Source organism: Cyprinodon variegatus, unplaced genomic scaffold (genome assembly GCF_000732505.1).
Source record: "Cyprinodon variegatus isolate N-32 unplaced genomic scaffold, C_variegatus-1.0 Scaffold69, whole genome shotgun sequence".
In the NCBI taxonomy this organism is placed as follows: Eukaryota; Metazoa; Chordata; class Actinopteri; order Cyprinodontiformes; family Cyprinodontidae; genus Cyprinodon; species Cyprinodon variegatus.
Window position 1 is genome coordinate 525,066 of NW_015150522.1, and position 15,375 is coordinate 540,440.

Sequence of the window (15,375 nt, forward strand, 5' to 3'; positions counted from 1 at the left end):
CTTTAATTTGTTATGGTCCAAGAGCCAGGTCATAACACCTCCGAGGACCCCAAACAAAAATAAATATTATAATCCCTCATAATAAATAACAAGAATATTTTAATAGCACATTCTTTCAAAAAAGACACAAAATGCAGAATTAAAAGAGCTGCTAAGGTGGTAAAATTTAGCTAAGAGGACATATAGTAGCCAACCAATAGGAATTATCCCTCACAGCTTGTCACTGCCGTGTAGAAAACACAGCTGATATGCGGAATAAGGAGTTGTAGTCAGATTACCGTAGTAGTAAGATGCAATAACCCTCTGAACACACCATCCCTCTTTGTAAAGCATGGCGGCGGCAGCATTATGCTGCGAGGATTTAATGCTTAAACACTGACAAGGAACCTGGGCAGAGTTGACAGGAAGATGGATTGAGCTAAATATAGCGTGATGGAAATCATTTCGGGGAAAGAGTTGATGTTAAGGAAGCCACCAGAAATCAAATAGAATCTAATCATGATCTCAAACAACATATTCTTTGTTTCAAGTGTTATCCAAATGTTAAGAAAGTCCTAAATGTTAACAAAAAAAAAACAAAACAATAAGCTAAGGGTGTTTTTATGACTTTATGATAATTTCGGGGGAATTTAAACAAAAGAGTTTGTGAATTGTTCTTGAAGATCCCAACAACAAATAGACGGGAATTTTCTGCTATTACGGGGATTCTTTTGTCTGCATAAGGGAGAAAACTGATGCCTTTTCCTTCTTTTCATAAACAAGATTAGATCAAGGTGTCGTTGAAATGAAACACCAGCATGATCTTCTCAGTTAAGAAAGCATGTCCCTGCTTGCTGTTGAAAACAGGAGAGATGAAGAGGAATGCAGCGAACAGAGAGTGATGAAGGCCAGCTCTACGTTCTCTGTTCACTGTCCTATTTCATCCGGTTTTACTCATAATTGGTATCCTATAGTAGCAGCTTAGGCAAACAAAATGGTGGGTATAGGTTCCTATGCAGTGAATGGTCACATATATGCACTAAACAAAGAAAATAAGATATTTCTCCTCTTACATTACTGACTTTATTAAAATTTCTTAGGATAGTTCTAAAACTTCTGTGTCTTATCTTCGCATCAGAGTCCTTATCTACAAGCTTCGACTTGTGAATGCACCAATTGTTTGGTACAAACTCAACAACTGACAATGCAGCCTGTGTGAAAATGAACTCTCTCTCACAAAGTTTCAATTCATTGTTGCTAAGTTCATCCATGCCCTGGAGCATTGCTCCAGAGATGCGCCTAAACCCCAGAACAAATGAAACCAGAGATCCTTTTGACCTTTACAGGAGTTAGTTAAAAAGCACACAAAGTGTACTTTCTTCTGCAGCTTCCTGAAGCCATGTGAAAATGTGAAGTTAATCAAGTGTTTACGTTAACATCTGATATTCGTCGCTCCATATGTTGGGAGAAAAGTTGTTTGTTTTTTTTTTTGTTCATGCAAAACAATGCGGCTGGTTTCCTTCATGTTTTGTTCAAACTAATCTGTTGATTGGATACTGTTGGATCAAGAATTCATTTATATTTTTAACTAAAAACACATGATATAGGTGTTTAGAAACCGGTGCTAACAGATACACAGAAACATTGCATCAATAAATTAATTAACAGGGTTTTACATTTAGTATTTTAGGAAATCCATAAAGAAATATTGCACCTTATCTCAAATCAGGCTTTTGGATTAAGGACATAAACCAAAGATCATAACATATTTTATGAAAAGCCATTCTATACTGTTATAAATGATATGCTGATTAATTTGACGTAAACTGTGTGAATTCAACTTTTATTTCTAAACCTCTAAAGTATTGTTTGGGGATTTTTATTCTTATAAATTGAACAACGTTATGTTTTGAATCTGAAATAAAATAAAAATAATAATTCCCTTTAGCTGCAGTTTTTAAATGGATGCACAATGTCTTAAAAATAAAACATGAATTTAAAATGTTAGTCAGGATCCTACTATAAAGGGTGAATTAATACAAATATCATAAACTCGGTTATTATGCATGAAGGATATGTTTACTTTAGTGTTACTCCCTTCCCTTAAATTTGGTATTTAAATATGTTTCTCATCATGGCTTATTTAACAACAAGTTAGCAAATTAGTTAAATGTCTTATATAACCACGTAAATACTTATAAAGTGCCTTTTCGCTTGTAGGTGCTCGGATACATGCTAATAAACCATTAAAAGCATCTAAAACGTAATTACTTCAGAATAAAAAAATTGAAACTCCAATAGTTATATGGATTCATTTTTGTAGATGTGATGACTCCTCCAGGATCCTTGTGGTCATGTTGGTTTATTTTAATCTGGAGCCCTGATTATTAATCTAGGGTATTCTAGGAAAAGGTAAAGCATTTAGTTTGTTGCAAACTTAGGGGTTCCCAAACTTTTCCATGCAGCATTAGCTTCTGCTCTGGGACTCCCTTTGCAAACTAACAGATAATTATAAAAATATGTAAAGAAAAAATCTACTTTTACAAAGTCGTTCTTGTATTTATTCCAGTCAAATTACTATTATATTAAATCTAAGTATTTTTCAATACTGTATTATATTCTCTCTACATAAATAATTATTTTTAAGAAACTGTTAATAAGAAGAGAACAAACAACATCCAACATCTCAGAGCGCTGCGCTTAATGTTTGTCACTGCTATATGGATATTATTGACATCTTTTGCTCCATGTTTGGCTATGAGCACCTTTAAGTTGAATAACTTAAAAATGCACAAATACTTTGTTGCAAAAGGGAAATGAGAATGTCATACTACTTTCTAACATGGTTGGACCAGTGAAGAGCCTCAGCTTTAAATCCCCACAGCTTTTGATATTATTATGTTATTTTATGTTAAATTGTATAATGAAATATGTTATATATGGAAAATTACTAATACAAAATTTCTATTTTTTTGTCTTCTTTCTTATTATTAAATCAGATTATTCCTCAACTAATACACAATACGTTTCCCAGACTTTAAAGCTTATCACATTAAAATTCGAACCTAGAGGCTTGTGTTGAGTAGTCTGTCTCTGTCTGTCTGTCTGTCTGTCTGTCTGTCTGTCTGTCTGTCTGTCTGTCAGTCTGTCTGTCTGTCACCTTTTGTTTATTTGAGTAATGAAATCTCATTTGATGCATTGTGCATTTTCACCTCAAGAGACGCCAACAGTGCCCCCTGCTGATAAACTATTTTAACTGCAGGTGAAATTCGAAAATCATGGTGGGAAAAAAAAGGTCTAATTAAAAAAAAATGTTTGCCAAAATATTTGTATTGAACTTCCCACATATATTATGAAATTTTCCTTAATGAACATTATCCGGATGGATAAACACTGTGCATATTCAGTGTTGCCCTGCGATGCACCGGGAAGCCTTTCATCCATTGACTGCTGGAGATATATTAGGCACCAGTTCCCTGTGACCCTGATGGATAAGCACTAGAAGATGAATTGTTGGTTTAAATTATTTTTTAATCCAGAAAACAGCTGTGCTGTAAATGTACACCGACAGTTTCAAGTCAATATCTGTAAAAACTGCCTTTGTTTTTTTCTCGGAAACAAAGTATACCTCATATATAGTGTATGTATGTATATATATATATATATATATATATCCTTTCCAAAGTAAAGAGAAAGTAATTAGTTATAATAATAGCTACCCATAGTGAGTATTCATTTTTTTCACTTTATTTCCATTAAAATTGACTGTAAGAGTAAACACCAATTATGAAAACAAATACAGTTATCAGGCGTATATTACCTGTGCCTTGAGCTTTGCTGCCCTTCACATGACTCACCACATAAACAGATTTTAAATGCATCACACTCCATTCATAGGTGCAATAATAAGACCTTAGGATCGATGCATCCTATAATTTTGTGGATAAGAGGAAGGGCGGACCCTGAAATAATACAATATGTTCTAAACCTGGTATCACGTTTCACATGATTGCACTAGTGTAGAAAAGCATGCTGTGGGTGGCCAATCAGATCCCAGGTATACAAATTATATAGACCGGCACACCTTTCAGCAAACATTGTCGATGATACACAAACGCTCAGAAATAGTTCTGATGAAATCTGAGTGGCAAAAATGTAGGTGAGGGATGTGAAATACAGAGAGTTCCTGCTAAAGGACACAAACTAGCATTTTGCATTTTATGTTTACCTTTAAGAAAGTTTTCTGGACAATAACATAAGAACATCCTTCTTAACAGAGATATCATTTGCTGGTTCTGAAGCTCTTTGGACTGACTTCATCGGTTTATAGATTCCCACACATTCCTGCTGGAGGTGGCAATGCCAGATTCTGCCTGAGTCTGTGTCTGAAAGGCATCAGACTGTGAGTTAACAGCAGAAGACAGATCTTTGCTCCAAGGGGGCAAAACACATGCGATCTGTCCATTTATATCAGTGGGTTTCTTCTACTGTATGCAACTGCACACAGCTATGAAATATTTATCCCTTTTATCTTTTTAAATTCAAGATAATTTGGAAATTTTCTTTGGACAAATCATGGTTCAAAATAGTTTTAAAAAAGTATTCCTTATAAAACAACAACAGAAAAAAAAAACTAAATTAAAAGCATTATGTGGATAATATTTCTTAAGATTTAATAAGAATTAATATATTGTTTAAAAAAAAAACTCAACATTGTGCTTTTTCTTTGCAACATATTTGCAGCAATGATCTGCTGAGGGATTTGTCCTGGGAAAATGGGAGATTTTTTTATGCTTTTACATTTCTAAGACAATTTCTTTGTAAAAACACTGACTTTAGATTGTTTTGGCATAACTTTATAACTATTTTGTGATTGATGAGCATCAGAAACTAGTTCTCTGTCATAATGATCCTTGTGTGTTGGTAATGGTTTTAATTTGGGCCTGCATTGTCACCATCTACTTGTTTTGATATATTTTATATTTATATCATTGCTTTTCTGCACTTGTTTATATCATTGTTCTTTATAATTATTCTTGAGATTTTTTCTCTTTCATCTACTTTAGGCTCATTCTTCAAGTATTTTCATGTTTTCTTTGTTCATTTCAGTATCCTTCCTGTGCTTCTGTGGTTACTTTTTCAAGTTTAGCACTGTGAATTGTTGAGTGTCAAAGAGAAGTGCATAAATTGAGTAAATATGGCTTTAACTATAATGCTCCCCTCATCATATATATAGAAAAAAAAACTTAAAAACAATGCTTTGGCTTTATTTCAGATGCAACTGGAGGTAAAAGGCAGAAAATAATGTAGGAGTGAAAGAAGGATAAAGAGATGTTTAAACAGATGTTTGCTTCTACACCTGCATAAAGAGACATAGAAAAATAAAAATAAAGCACAGCTTGATGCTATTACTGTTTATTATTCAAATAAAGGCTGTAAAATATGTTTTTTTTAAACAGGGACTGAATTTGAATTGTTTAAAAACATAAAGAAGATGTTGTGTTTTATGACAAAGAAAATCTACTTGCTTGTAAGAAAATTAACACATTTTCTTCTATCTGACTTAAGAGCATGTTATACCTTTGAAATAATTTTGAGAAGCAAATAAAAATAACTAAACTCAGTGAGTATAAAGGTATCAAAAAAAATCAAGGAAGGATCCAAACAAACATTAAAGGGAACGAAAAAGAGCTGAATATAGTCGGCAACAACTGACACCAATAGGGCAGCAGCCGTTCGTTTGCAATAAGCTGACCCGGTGAAATCCTCAAGCAGTTTGCTGTTGCTAATGGCCTCCTCTGAGTCTCCATGCACATCAGCGTCCTCAGCTGCTCCCACACCCTGCACACTATTGGCTCCCTGACAGAGTCCCAGCAAATGTTTCATAACCCACCTGTCTTACAGAGCAGATGGCAGCTGTGCTGATATTAGTCGGCTGAATAACTAATCTATTAGCATGCTTACTTTCCACGTAATAGTGAGACTGATCTTTGCAGGTGAAGAGCCGTAATCCAAAAATATACATGGAAATAAATAGAATATTTAAAGTACAACACAGAGGGACGGCCCTAATTATCTTAATAATTTCTTATAACAAGCATTATAGAGGAAACTAATATAATAAAACATATATTGGACATATATCTAATATTATATATTAGATATTCAAGTTCAATTTCCCCAAAAAATTACTTTGGGTCATTTTAGGTCAGTCATATTTAAGACTGTAATAATTAGGCATAGAGGTTATGCTTTCATGTGCAAAGAAAATATATCAAAGAGGTTTCATGCTCCCTCTGAAAAACATCGGATAGCATGCTTCTTAGTGTCATTGTTTGGCCATGTTTGATACAGTTTCCATTTGTTTTAACTGACTTTAACTGACTTCTTTATGTCAGCTATTTTCTGGAGTAAAAATATGAAAACAGTTTTACTTTTCTTAAATGGCAGGCTCTTTTATCACTCCCTTTTTGAATCTAGGTTAATAAAAATGGGCCTCAGAAATGTGCCCTATTTATGATGTTTACCATTAACAGAAAAAGTCACTAATAAAACTTTTTAAAAAGCATATATTTAAAAAAGTAAGCATTCGTTCTGTTTATTTTTTATAGCTGTAATATAAGTTGGAGTTTTTCCCTATAAAGTATTAAAAGTGAAGGTTTGATTTTCTTTCCAACTTTTCCATTCTCAGATTATGCTACAGCAATATAAGATAAATTCATTTCTAGTTTTTATTTACCTCTATTGTTTGAAAACCAACAGCTGACAAATGTGCTGTATAAATAAAATCTGATGTCTCACATTTGGATAATAATTTTATATCATTTTCTTAAGCTTGTTTATTGTACGGTTATAACTGCTTCAACCGGGGAAGTTAATAAAATAAGAATTAGAAAGCATTTGTATCATTATCATTACATATCAATAAATTCAGAAACAGATTCTTTATAGCTTTTCCCTTGCCTTTCTTTGCACAATTGCAACAGTGAAAGTATTCCATTTAAATACCTGACTTTCTTTAATTGGCAGTGAAAATCCACTAAGATTGCAATACTTAAAAAAAAAAGTCCAGCTAAGTTATTCTTAAGCTCAATGAAGTATCACCTCAAACACACTGCTTCCTTGTGTGACATCATAAAAACAAATTTTCACTAATATTGACAACTCCATCCGTTTGTCAAAGATAGGCTCTGTGTCTGCATCACTCGGGACAAACTCTTTAAATAACACTTCATAACTTATATGTATTAAATAACCAGGAGAAATGACAACAGATTCTGATAGAAATTGTAATTTAGTCAGATCAGAGAAGTTTCTTAAAATTTACATAAGGCAGCTGCTCACCTCCGGGCTCACCTCGAAGTGGCCTCCATTAACAGTTAAAAAGGCATTTTATACATCTCCAGTCGGCCACATCATCACATCATTACATCATACTTGTTAGCAGATAAGTAGACATCCATGGCTTCAGCCTTATCAAAATATTGCACTATGTTCTCAGCTGAAGGACGCCACTCTCATTCCCTTTCCAAATCTTTAGTATGTACAGAATGAAGATTATAACTGTATATCCGGACAGAACTGCCTTAATTAGATCAACTATTGTGGAAAACATCAGTTCTGACACACAGCAGGCAGCTAATATTAAAGTGTAATAAACTCACGCATCATCAATGATAATTATCCCAGCAATTCCCCCTGAAAAGGAGACGTTTTCAATGTCACCTTTAAACGAACCCACTAATGTCTGCTCATGACCAGGATATTAATCATAGAAGAAAACTTTAAGCGCTATTTCTGTCAATATCGTAGAATCATGGAATAAACAATCAACAGTCCCCTTGATGATGTGGTATTAATCAGGGATCAAAAGTAATCACAATCAAAACTTCACAGACCAGATATTGTCACTCAAGACCACAGTTTCAGCATTTAACTACAATTTGGGTTTCATCTAATTAAAGGAGGCTGATATTAAGGTGTAATAAACTCACACATCATCAATGATAATTATCCTCGCATTTTCAAATGGTTAGTTGCAAGGAGGTAAACCTAAATAAAGTTCAGCTATCATATAGTTTAAAAGGGAGAAAGGTTCTATATCTAAAAGATTAATTTGTTGTGGTCTAAAGCAGAAAATCAACCTCAGGGAGGAAGCAAAACGCTTAGGTTGCCAGCTGGAGTTTAGTGCTTAAAGGCAACTAAGAAGAAGAGGGAAAGAGCAAAATTAAAAGGATAAATGGACTTTATACAACCCCTTGAATCTAATAAAACCAAAAATGAAGAGTTTGGTCATCATATAGTTGTTAGATTAAGAAGAAATAGTAAACTTGAGGTGTGTAGGCAAAAGCATGTTTTGTGGGTTTCAGGCTGCAAGAGGGACTGGTGCGCTTCACAAAATAAGAGGGATCTTGAAGAAAGACAATTATTTGGAAATATGTAAGAGATATTCCAACCAATATTTTATGACCTGCAAACTTAAGAATATCTGGGTCTCACAAATTGACAATTACACTGATTTTTAGAAACATGACTACTTGTTTTAGACAGGACATGTTAGAGAGACGTAAAAATCACATTAAATATTATCTTTACCAATACTGGTTGCAACTGTAGATCTACTACTAATTTCCTGACGAAGAAATCACGTCCTTTAACTTCACTTGTTTTACAATAGTTGCTCAAATTCTTCTGCAATCAATCTGAAAGCAGAACAGTCCAGCTGACTTCCCCATCAAACACCCACAGCCAAAAGAGCCTCTCCTCAAACACAAAACTGCTGCTGCTGATTCAGGTGTTTTGAAAACACAGAGACAGCATCGCTTCCCGCCTAGTGCACACTCCCGTCAGCTGATCCGCCGAAACCCAACAACAAAATCTGCTGCAGTCACGACAACAAACTGTTCAAACGCTCCCAATGGAAAACCCTGCAGTTAACTGGAACGCAGTTGCAACACCTAACAACACAATCGACGTGGGGAAGCAATCACATCCTCCTCGTCATCGTCCAGTTCTGGGTATTGCTGCAGCAGGGGGAAGTTACTTCAATAATATCTATTCACACACTTTAGAACAGAGTAAGAGATCTATTCCTTTAGTTTTCAGATTTACAGAGTGTAGAGATTAGTAGTAAAAGTATTAGCTCACACTAAACAGGGTTAAATAGTGACAGCCGGATTAAGTCACTAGAGTACTTCTATTTTGGTCTGACTGTTTCTACCTACAGAGAGGCTGTGAGTCCATAGCAGCTGTCACATGGGAATGCCTGAACTGTCACTTAGTAAACTGTCTAATAGCTGACTGTTAAGGAAAATGTTACAACAGAAGGATTTCAGTGTTTCTTTACCTGGAGGTGTGTTCATAGCTGGACACAAGAACATCTGGAGGCTGGACACGCATAGCTCGTTCACAGTTCCCATAGCTTCAGAGAGGGATTCTGTATCAGCGTGTGAAGTCTCGGTTCTTCGACAGGTCGCTCGGTTCAGGGGAAAAGGAAGTTCAGAAAACCTCGAATCCTTGCTGCGACTGTTGACAGTCACTCCTTGTCAAAGAGAGACTCCCAGCTGTTTCCCTGAGTCGATTTTGCTTCACTTAATCCCCCAAGACAGATGACTTCTTTGCTTTCCCTGGCAAAGAATGGAAATCTCTCTCACTCACCAACTTTCTCTTCCCCTTTGATTTGAAATGTGCGACTTGCCAGGATGCTGAAATCACTTCTGTTTTTTGTTTTTTTTCCCCTCTTCCCCCTTTTTTTACATGCTGTTCTCTCAGCCTCCCTCTTCTCTGTCCTCGCTGTCACTGCCTGGGATACTGAAACCAGACTGAAAAAGTGAACAGAAATCCATGCAGGACCTTTATTATGAAGGGCCAGCATGTAGCCAAAGCAAGTTCTGATTTTCCAGGCTTCTAGCAGCAGCGGTTCCTCTCATTTTCTTGCTATTTGCACCTCTAAAAAGATAAATTAAATAAACAAAGTTGATCACTCACTTTTAAAACAATAAACAATGCTTAGAATCACTTATTAATTTTAAGAGTTTACCTTCACTCTTGAATGCATTCTTCTCTGAACTTATCCCATTTTGTCAATCACGCTTCTTCTAACTGCAACCCGGCTCCTGACTCTGTCTAGGTGGCCACTAATGAACTCAGTCGGTAGGACATGAGTGCAACATTGGTTGTTTCCCTTTTTCATCGCCAGAGGCCCAAATGCTTCACCCTGACACTTGCACCAACTGAAATGTCTGTGTGGCTACTTTAAATGCTTGCAGCTGCATATCCCTCAGAGGAAATGCACACAGTGGAGTCAGCGCTAAAGCACATTGTAATTTTTTTCTTTATGCATCTTTCCAGCTTAAACTTCTAAAGAGACTCTAAGAATTCCTTGTGCAGACAGATATAGACAGCTTATCCTAAACTTGATTTAAAACATCAAGCCAGAATCGAATTGACCTTTCAAAAGTATTTAAAAACATTTAAGGTCTTCACTTTATTTTACAAGAAAACAAGCAACAGAATCTGGAGAGTGTGATGTGAATTTTAATTTATTCCCTTTTATTCTGATACCGCTAAAGAACTAATTTATTGTAAACATTTGTCACTTTGTTATTGACCAGAGTTACCCATTGTGTAATTCAATCTCAGTAAAGATGCAGGGATTCTGTGAAGGCGTCACAAGTTTGTCTGAGAAAGACCAAGGATCACATCAGACAGACCTTAAATAAAGCTATGAGACAGCAAGGCCCGGTCACACCCCTAAGCTTAACTGAATGGTAAGGATTAAATAGCTGAAATCACTCCATGGCTCTGGAGGAACTACAGAGGTCCACAGCTCAGGAGCAAGAACCTTTTTTTTTTTTTTTTTTTTTTTTTTTTTAGCAAGGGAGCCTTATTAACTCCCATTTAAACTCTACCTAAAAATAAATCAAACATGAAAACCTATGTTTGGTTTAAAGAAAAACGGAAAACAATTATCGCACATCACCTCGGACACACCGTGATGGCAGGATCAAGCTGCGGAGATGCTTATCTACAGAAATAAATAAGATAAATAACGAGATAAACATAAAGGAAAATTATTTTGAACCCTTAAAAGTCGACACTGCTGTGGGGCTTGATCTTCCAACAGTAAAAAAAAAAATATCAACATGGATCAGAATCTATGCATGCAAGAAAAGTCCAATCAAAGCCTACCTAAAGTTTAAAGCCTCAAATCCTTTAGTTTCAGATCAAACATTATGCTGCACTTTATGTTGGTAAGTAACAGAAAATCCTGATAAAGAATATTGAAGGCTGTGATTGTATTGTGGTTTAAATAGGTTTTGCAGGGCTCTTTTTTGTAGTAACCATAGCTATTTCTAATTAAGGTGGTGAGCTGTTGTATACATACAAAAAAAGAAATTAAAAAATCCTAAAACTGAATCTAAACACTTGCAGCTAATTGTTGATGCTTTCTTCCTGGTTTATTTTCAGTTAAAGGGATCAAAGCAACATGCATTACAGGTAATAATGAGTACAGATTGAACTCTACAGATGTGACTCGATGTGGTCACTAGTGATTCACAAGCAGCTGAACTGTGAAAAATAAATGATCACAAAATAAGTGCGTTGTCCTGCATGATTACAAATATGTGGAGGCCACACAAAGCCTCACAGCAGCTTCTTGGTGCAGCCCATGCCACCAAGTGGACAAAATGTGCAACAGCAACACTCAGTAAAGGAAGGACCAACAATGTTTTTGCAGTTTAGCATCCAGCCCTTCCTCTGGTCTAATAATAATATGGGCTGGATGTGAAAGAATGCTCCATGCTCTCTTTGTAGTCTGTCTCCTAGCGATTCTTCAGGGGGGAGGTGAGCTCTCCCCACTGTACAATTCAATGATCTGTGTTGGAGGAGCTCCCACACATCACCCAAATGCTAACACCACCCAGAGTGACTAACAACTGGCTGAAGGAGTCTGAATCAGCCCTGCTTATGATGCATTTAACTGAACATGCACAACACGGATGATAAACATTGCACATGTTCACTAAATGGCTACTTTAATGTGATCAAAGTCCCTGCTTTTTTCACATGAGCTGTTTGTGCTCCTTTCCTACAGTGGAGTTTATTTTAGGAAACAGAGGAACTCTATTTGAATCTGGTTCAGTTTTTCATCTCAGGATATAAATGTAATTTATTTTTAGAGTTTTATTTGACCTGAATGTGGAAGATTTGAGATTTGCCTGAGCTTTGAAGCTTGAATCTTTTGCAAACATCAGAAGTAGAGCACTTTGCAAAAGTGAACTTATTCACATTTCATCACAAACAGCCTTAAACTTCAGGTTATTCTACATGGGGTTTATTGTGAAGGGCCAAAGCAAAGTCCTGTTTATTTATGAAATAATTAAAAAAAAAATGTAACTGTACTTTTGTAAACGAAGATGCTCTGAGAGAATTACACTCAAATGTACATTATTTAGTCTGCATGCAAAATGTTATATTTACAGAAAAATGACCTAAACCACTCTAACAAGAAAAGAAATTGGGGTTATCAGCTGAGGGGATACTCTTCATTAGCAGGGACAAGAGCTAGTTTTCATGGTTGTTCCACCACTTTTCCATACTTTGAAGCTGAATGTTTAGTGGGTTATTCAAAAGTTTTATTTTGCACTAAGCTTTGCCATTAAAGCTCTGCTTGTCTGTCTGGGCCTCCACTTGTTTTCAGTTTTGTCGACTAATTAAATAATCGAGTAACGTTAACTGGAGTGTAGAGACTCTTAAACATGCCATTAGCAAACACAGCAACTCACTTAGAGCAGTAACTATTTAAAAATTGTTAAAAAAAAATATAAACCCTTTCCATTTAAGACATAAAAAAATGTTTTCGTCTCTCAATATGCTCTATCCAGAACTCCACAAGTGGAAAAGTTTAAGTTTTCAATTTATAAAAAAATCTTCTTTAAGGAACCTTTGGCAATTTGCAAAATGATGCCCTATGTTTTCAGCCTCTAACAAGTTCTTGGTTTTTACTTGAATCAATCTTCCCAACAACTTTAACCACTACCTTATCCTTTCTGAAAAAGCATTCCCGCTAAACCAGGCTGATTTAGTGAGTTTTTTTGATCTCCCATTGCACTTTCTCTCAAAAATATACATTTAAAATATAATGTATTATTTTCCTTATTTTTTTTTCCTTTACTTTGTGTTTATCTTCTGCAGCAAACAGTGATAACAGGATAGGAGCAGAGGTCACTACATGTCACCCAGTCAACCCTTTTGCAGATGAGGATCAAACATAGACGGGCAAATAGATGACACCCATAACCACATTTACCACACCTACCTGCAACTGCAGAACACCGCGCCTATGAACAGATGCACCATTTCCTTTGTATAAGAAACCAGGCTGAACTGACAGGTGCAGGTAAGATGGAAAAATGCAGAGAGAAGATAAAACCTTTTCGACACCCTGCAGCTGAAAGCCTTTGAAGTGAGCGTTGCGAACAGAGCCGCACCCCAATGGACTCAGAGGGGGTGAGGGCCAAAGCACCACATCAGCAGAGCAGAGTTTGAGAAAAGGATACAAACACAATGCATACCTTAAAACACACTCATTATTAGCATAAAGTTTGTATAAATTATACGGAAAATTATAAGACTTGACAGTAGTATACTTTCCTATAAAAAGACAGCAGTGATGACATGACTTGCTATTATTTGTGTATTTCGCCGTCACAAGCTGCCAGTTTGACAGGCACATTCAGCGTGGTTATGTCCCTTCGCCTTCACCTCACACTTTGGTTTGTCGTTCTTTAACTGTTATCTCATGCTCGGCCAATGGAAAATACCTAAAAACTTTATCTTTTCTAAAACATGGAGGAAAAAAATGCATTATCTGAAATGGGTCTGTTAGATTCCTTAAAATGAACAAAAAAATAAAAAATAAAAAAAGATATCGTTGTTGACTCCTTCCTGATAACATCTCATCTAAAGAAATCCTGCAATTAGGCCACACTGGAAGAGGCTCTATTTTGAGAAGCGCAAAGCTCAGTGAAACTCTAAATAGGTAAATAATTGAGATGATGCTCAATCACAGCCTTCGCTGAGCCATCCTTTCCTGTGTCCCTCTCAGAAAATGAAGTCAGGACTTGAATTTCCAGTAAAACATCAGGGACAACATCAGTGAAGGTTGGGTCACCCTGTGATGCATGTGGATGATCTCAGCATGAGTTCATCAGAGCAGAGACAACTTTTAAGCAGTTCCCAGCATCCTGTCAGAGCTGCAGAATGATGCTCAATAATTCAGCATGCAGATCTTTTTATGTCTCACTGCTGGCTGTGCATTCCAGAGGCCACCTGTTTAAAAGGAGGCTTCCCTCTGGGTTTATTACAGTAGATAAACAAACGCACTGCTGATAAGGGTTTAAATACGCATCACGCATGGCTTTGGGAGCTGTGGCACCGCATATCACGCACATATTTGTCAGAAACACGCATTAGGATCTACAAAAAAGAGTGAAAGACTAACCGTGACTCTCCCCCTCCATCCCTGCTGGTCCTGATGCTGATGGGGAAGCCTTCCTCCTGCCTCCTTTGCTCCGTTACCTCCTTCCAGCCTCGCACGTCTCGCTGCTGTCCTCCCTCCCTCCGCTCCACTGCTGCACCAAGATGCGCGTTTTTTGGTTTATTTCACTTCTGAGCTTGTTGCTGTTGGATTTGTCGAGCTTCCTTCTTGTTTCCAGACTAAGATGTGTTTCTGCCGCTGGCGGATGCTCGTTAATACGCCTCCTCAGCCGGGAGGAACCGGCCCCCATGCGGGGCCCCTCCCGCACCAGCTGTGATGTCACGCTTTAACTCAATTCAACTTTGCTCAATAGCACTTTTGAACATATAAACTGGAAGTTGATTTGGTTGCTCCTTAAAAAAATATAATAAACAATAAAGTAAGAGAAATTTCTTATAAAATTATTCATAATGTTTATCCTGTTACAGCATTTTTTATTAAAAAAAAATATATATATAAATGGAATTTGGACCCACTTTTTGTAAAAAATAATGAAGAAAAGCTTATTCATCTTTTTTGGGGATTGTAATTATACCAAAATATTCTGGAGAGATAGGTCTTAAAATTAATTTAACAGATAAAGATTTTTTGGTTGGGATGGAGACAGTGGCGGTTCTAGACCAAATGTACCAGGGGGCCAGGAGGGGGCCAGCGTGTTTCATGGGGGCAAAGAAAAGCATGAAATAAAAAAAAAAAATTATAAAAAACAGGGCAAGGGATTCAGATATATTAAGAGAGCTGCATGAAGTGAAATTTCTGTTCAATAAGGTTTAATAAAAATTCTATAACTAATTGGATCAATATATATAGCCTGATGTAGTCCTACTCAATTCTAGTCAGAATATGAGTCTGAT

General features: G+C 36.3%; 1 protein-coding gene across 2 annotated transcripts in view; it reads right to left on the reverse strand.

The window, feature by feature from the left end:
• Positions 1-14,666, reverse strand: part of LOC107083176 (cytohesin-1) — a 47,441-nt gene extending 32,775 nt beyond the window's left edge. Inside the window, exon 1 of one of the 2 annotated variants that reach the window (XM_015372182.1) lies at positions 14,486-14,666. In XM_015372182.1, the coding sequence (XP_015227668.1) occupies positions 14,486-14,504 (19 nt within the window). In that variant the 5' untranslated portion in view covers positions 14,505-14,666. Of the gene's footprint in view, positions 1-9,325; positions 9,349-14,485 lie in introns of those variants that run through there. The other variant, XM_015372179.1, reaches the window with a different exon arrangement.
• Between the last annotated feature and the right edge of the window lie 709 nt (positions 14,667-15,375).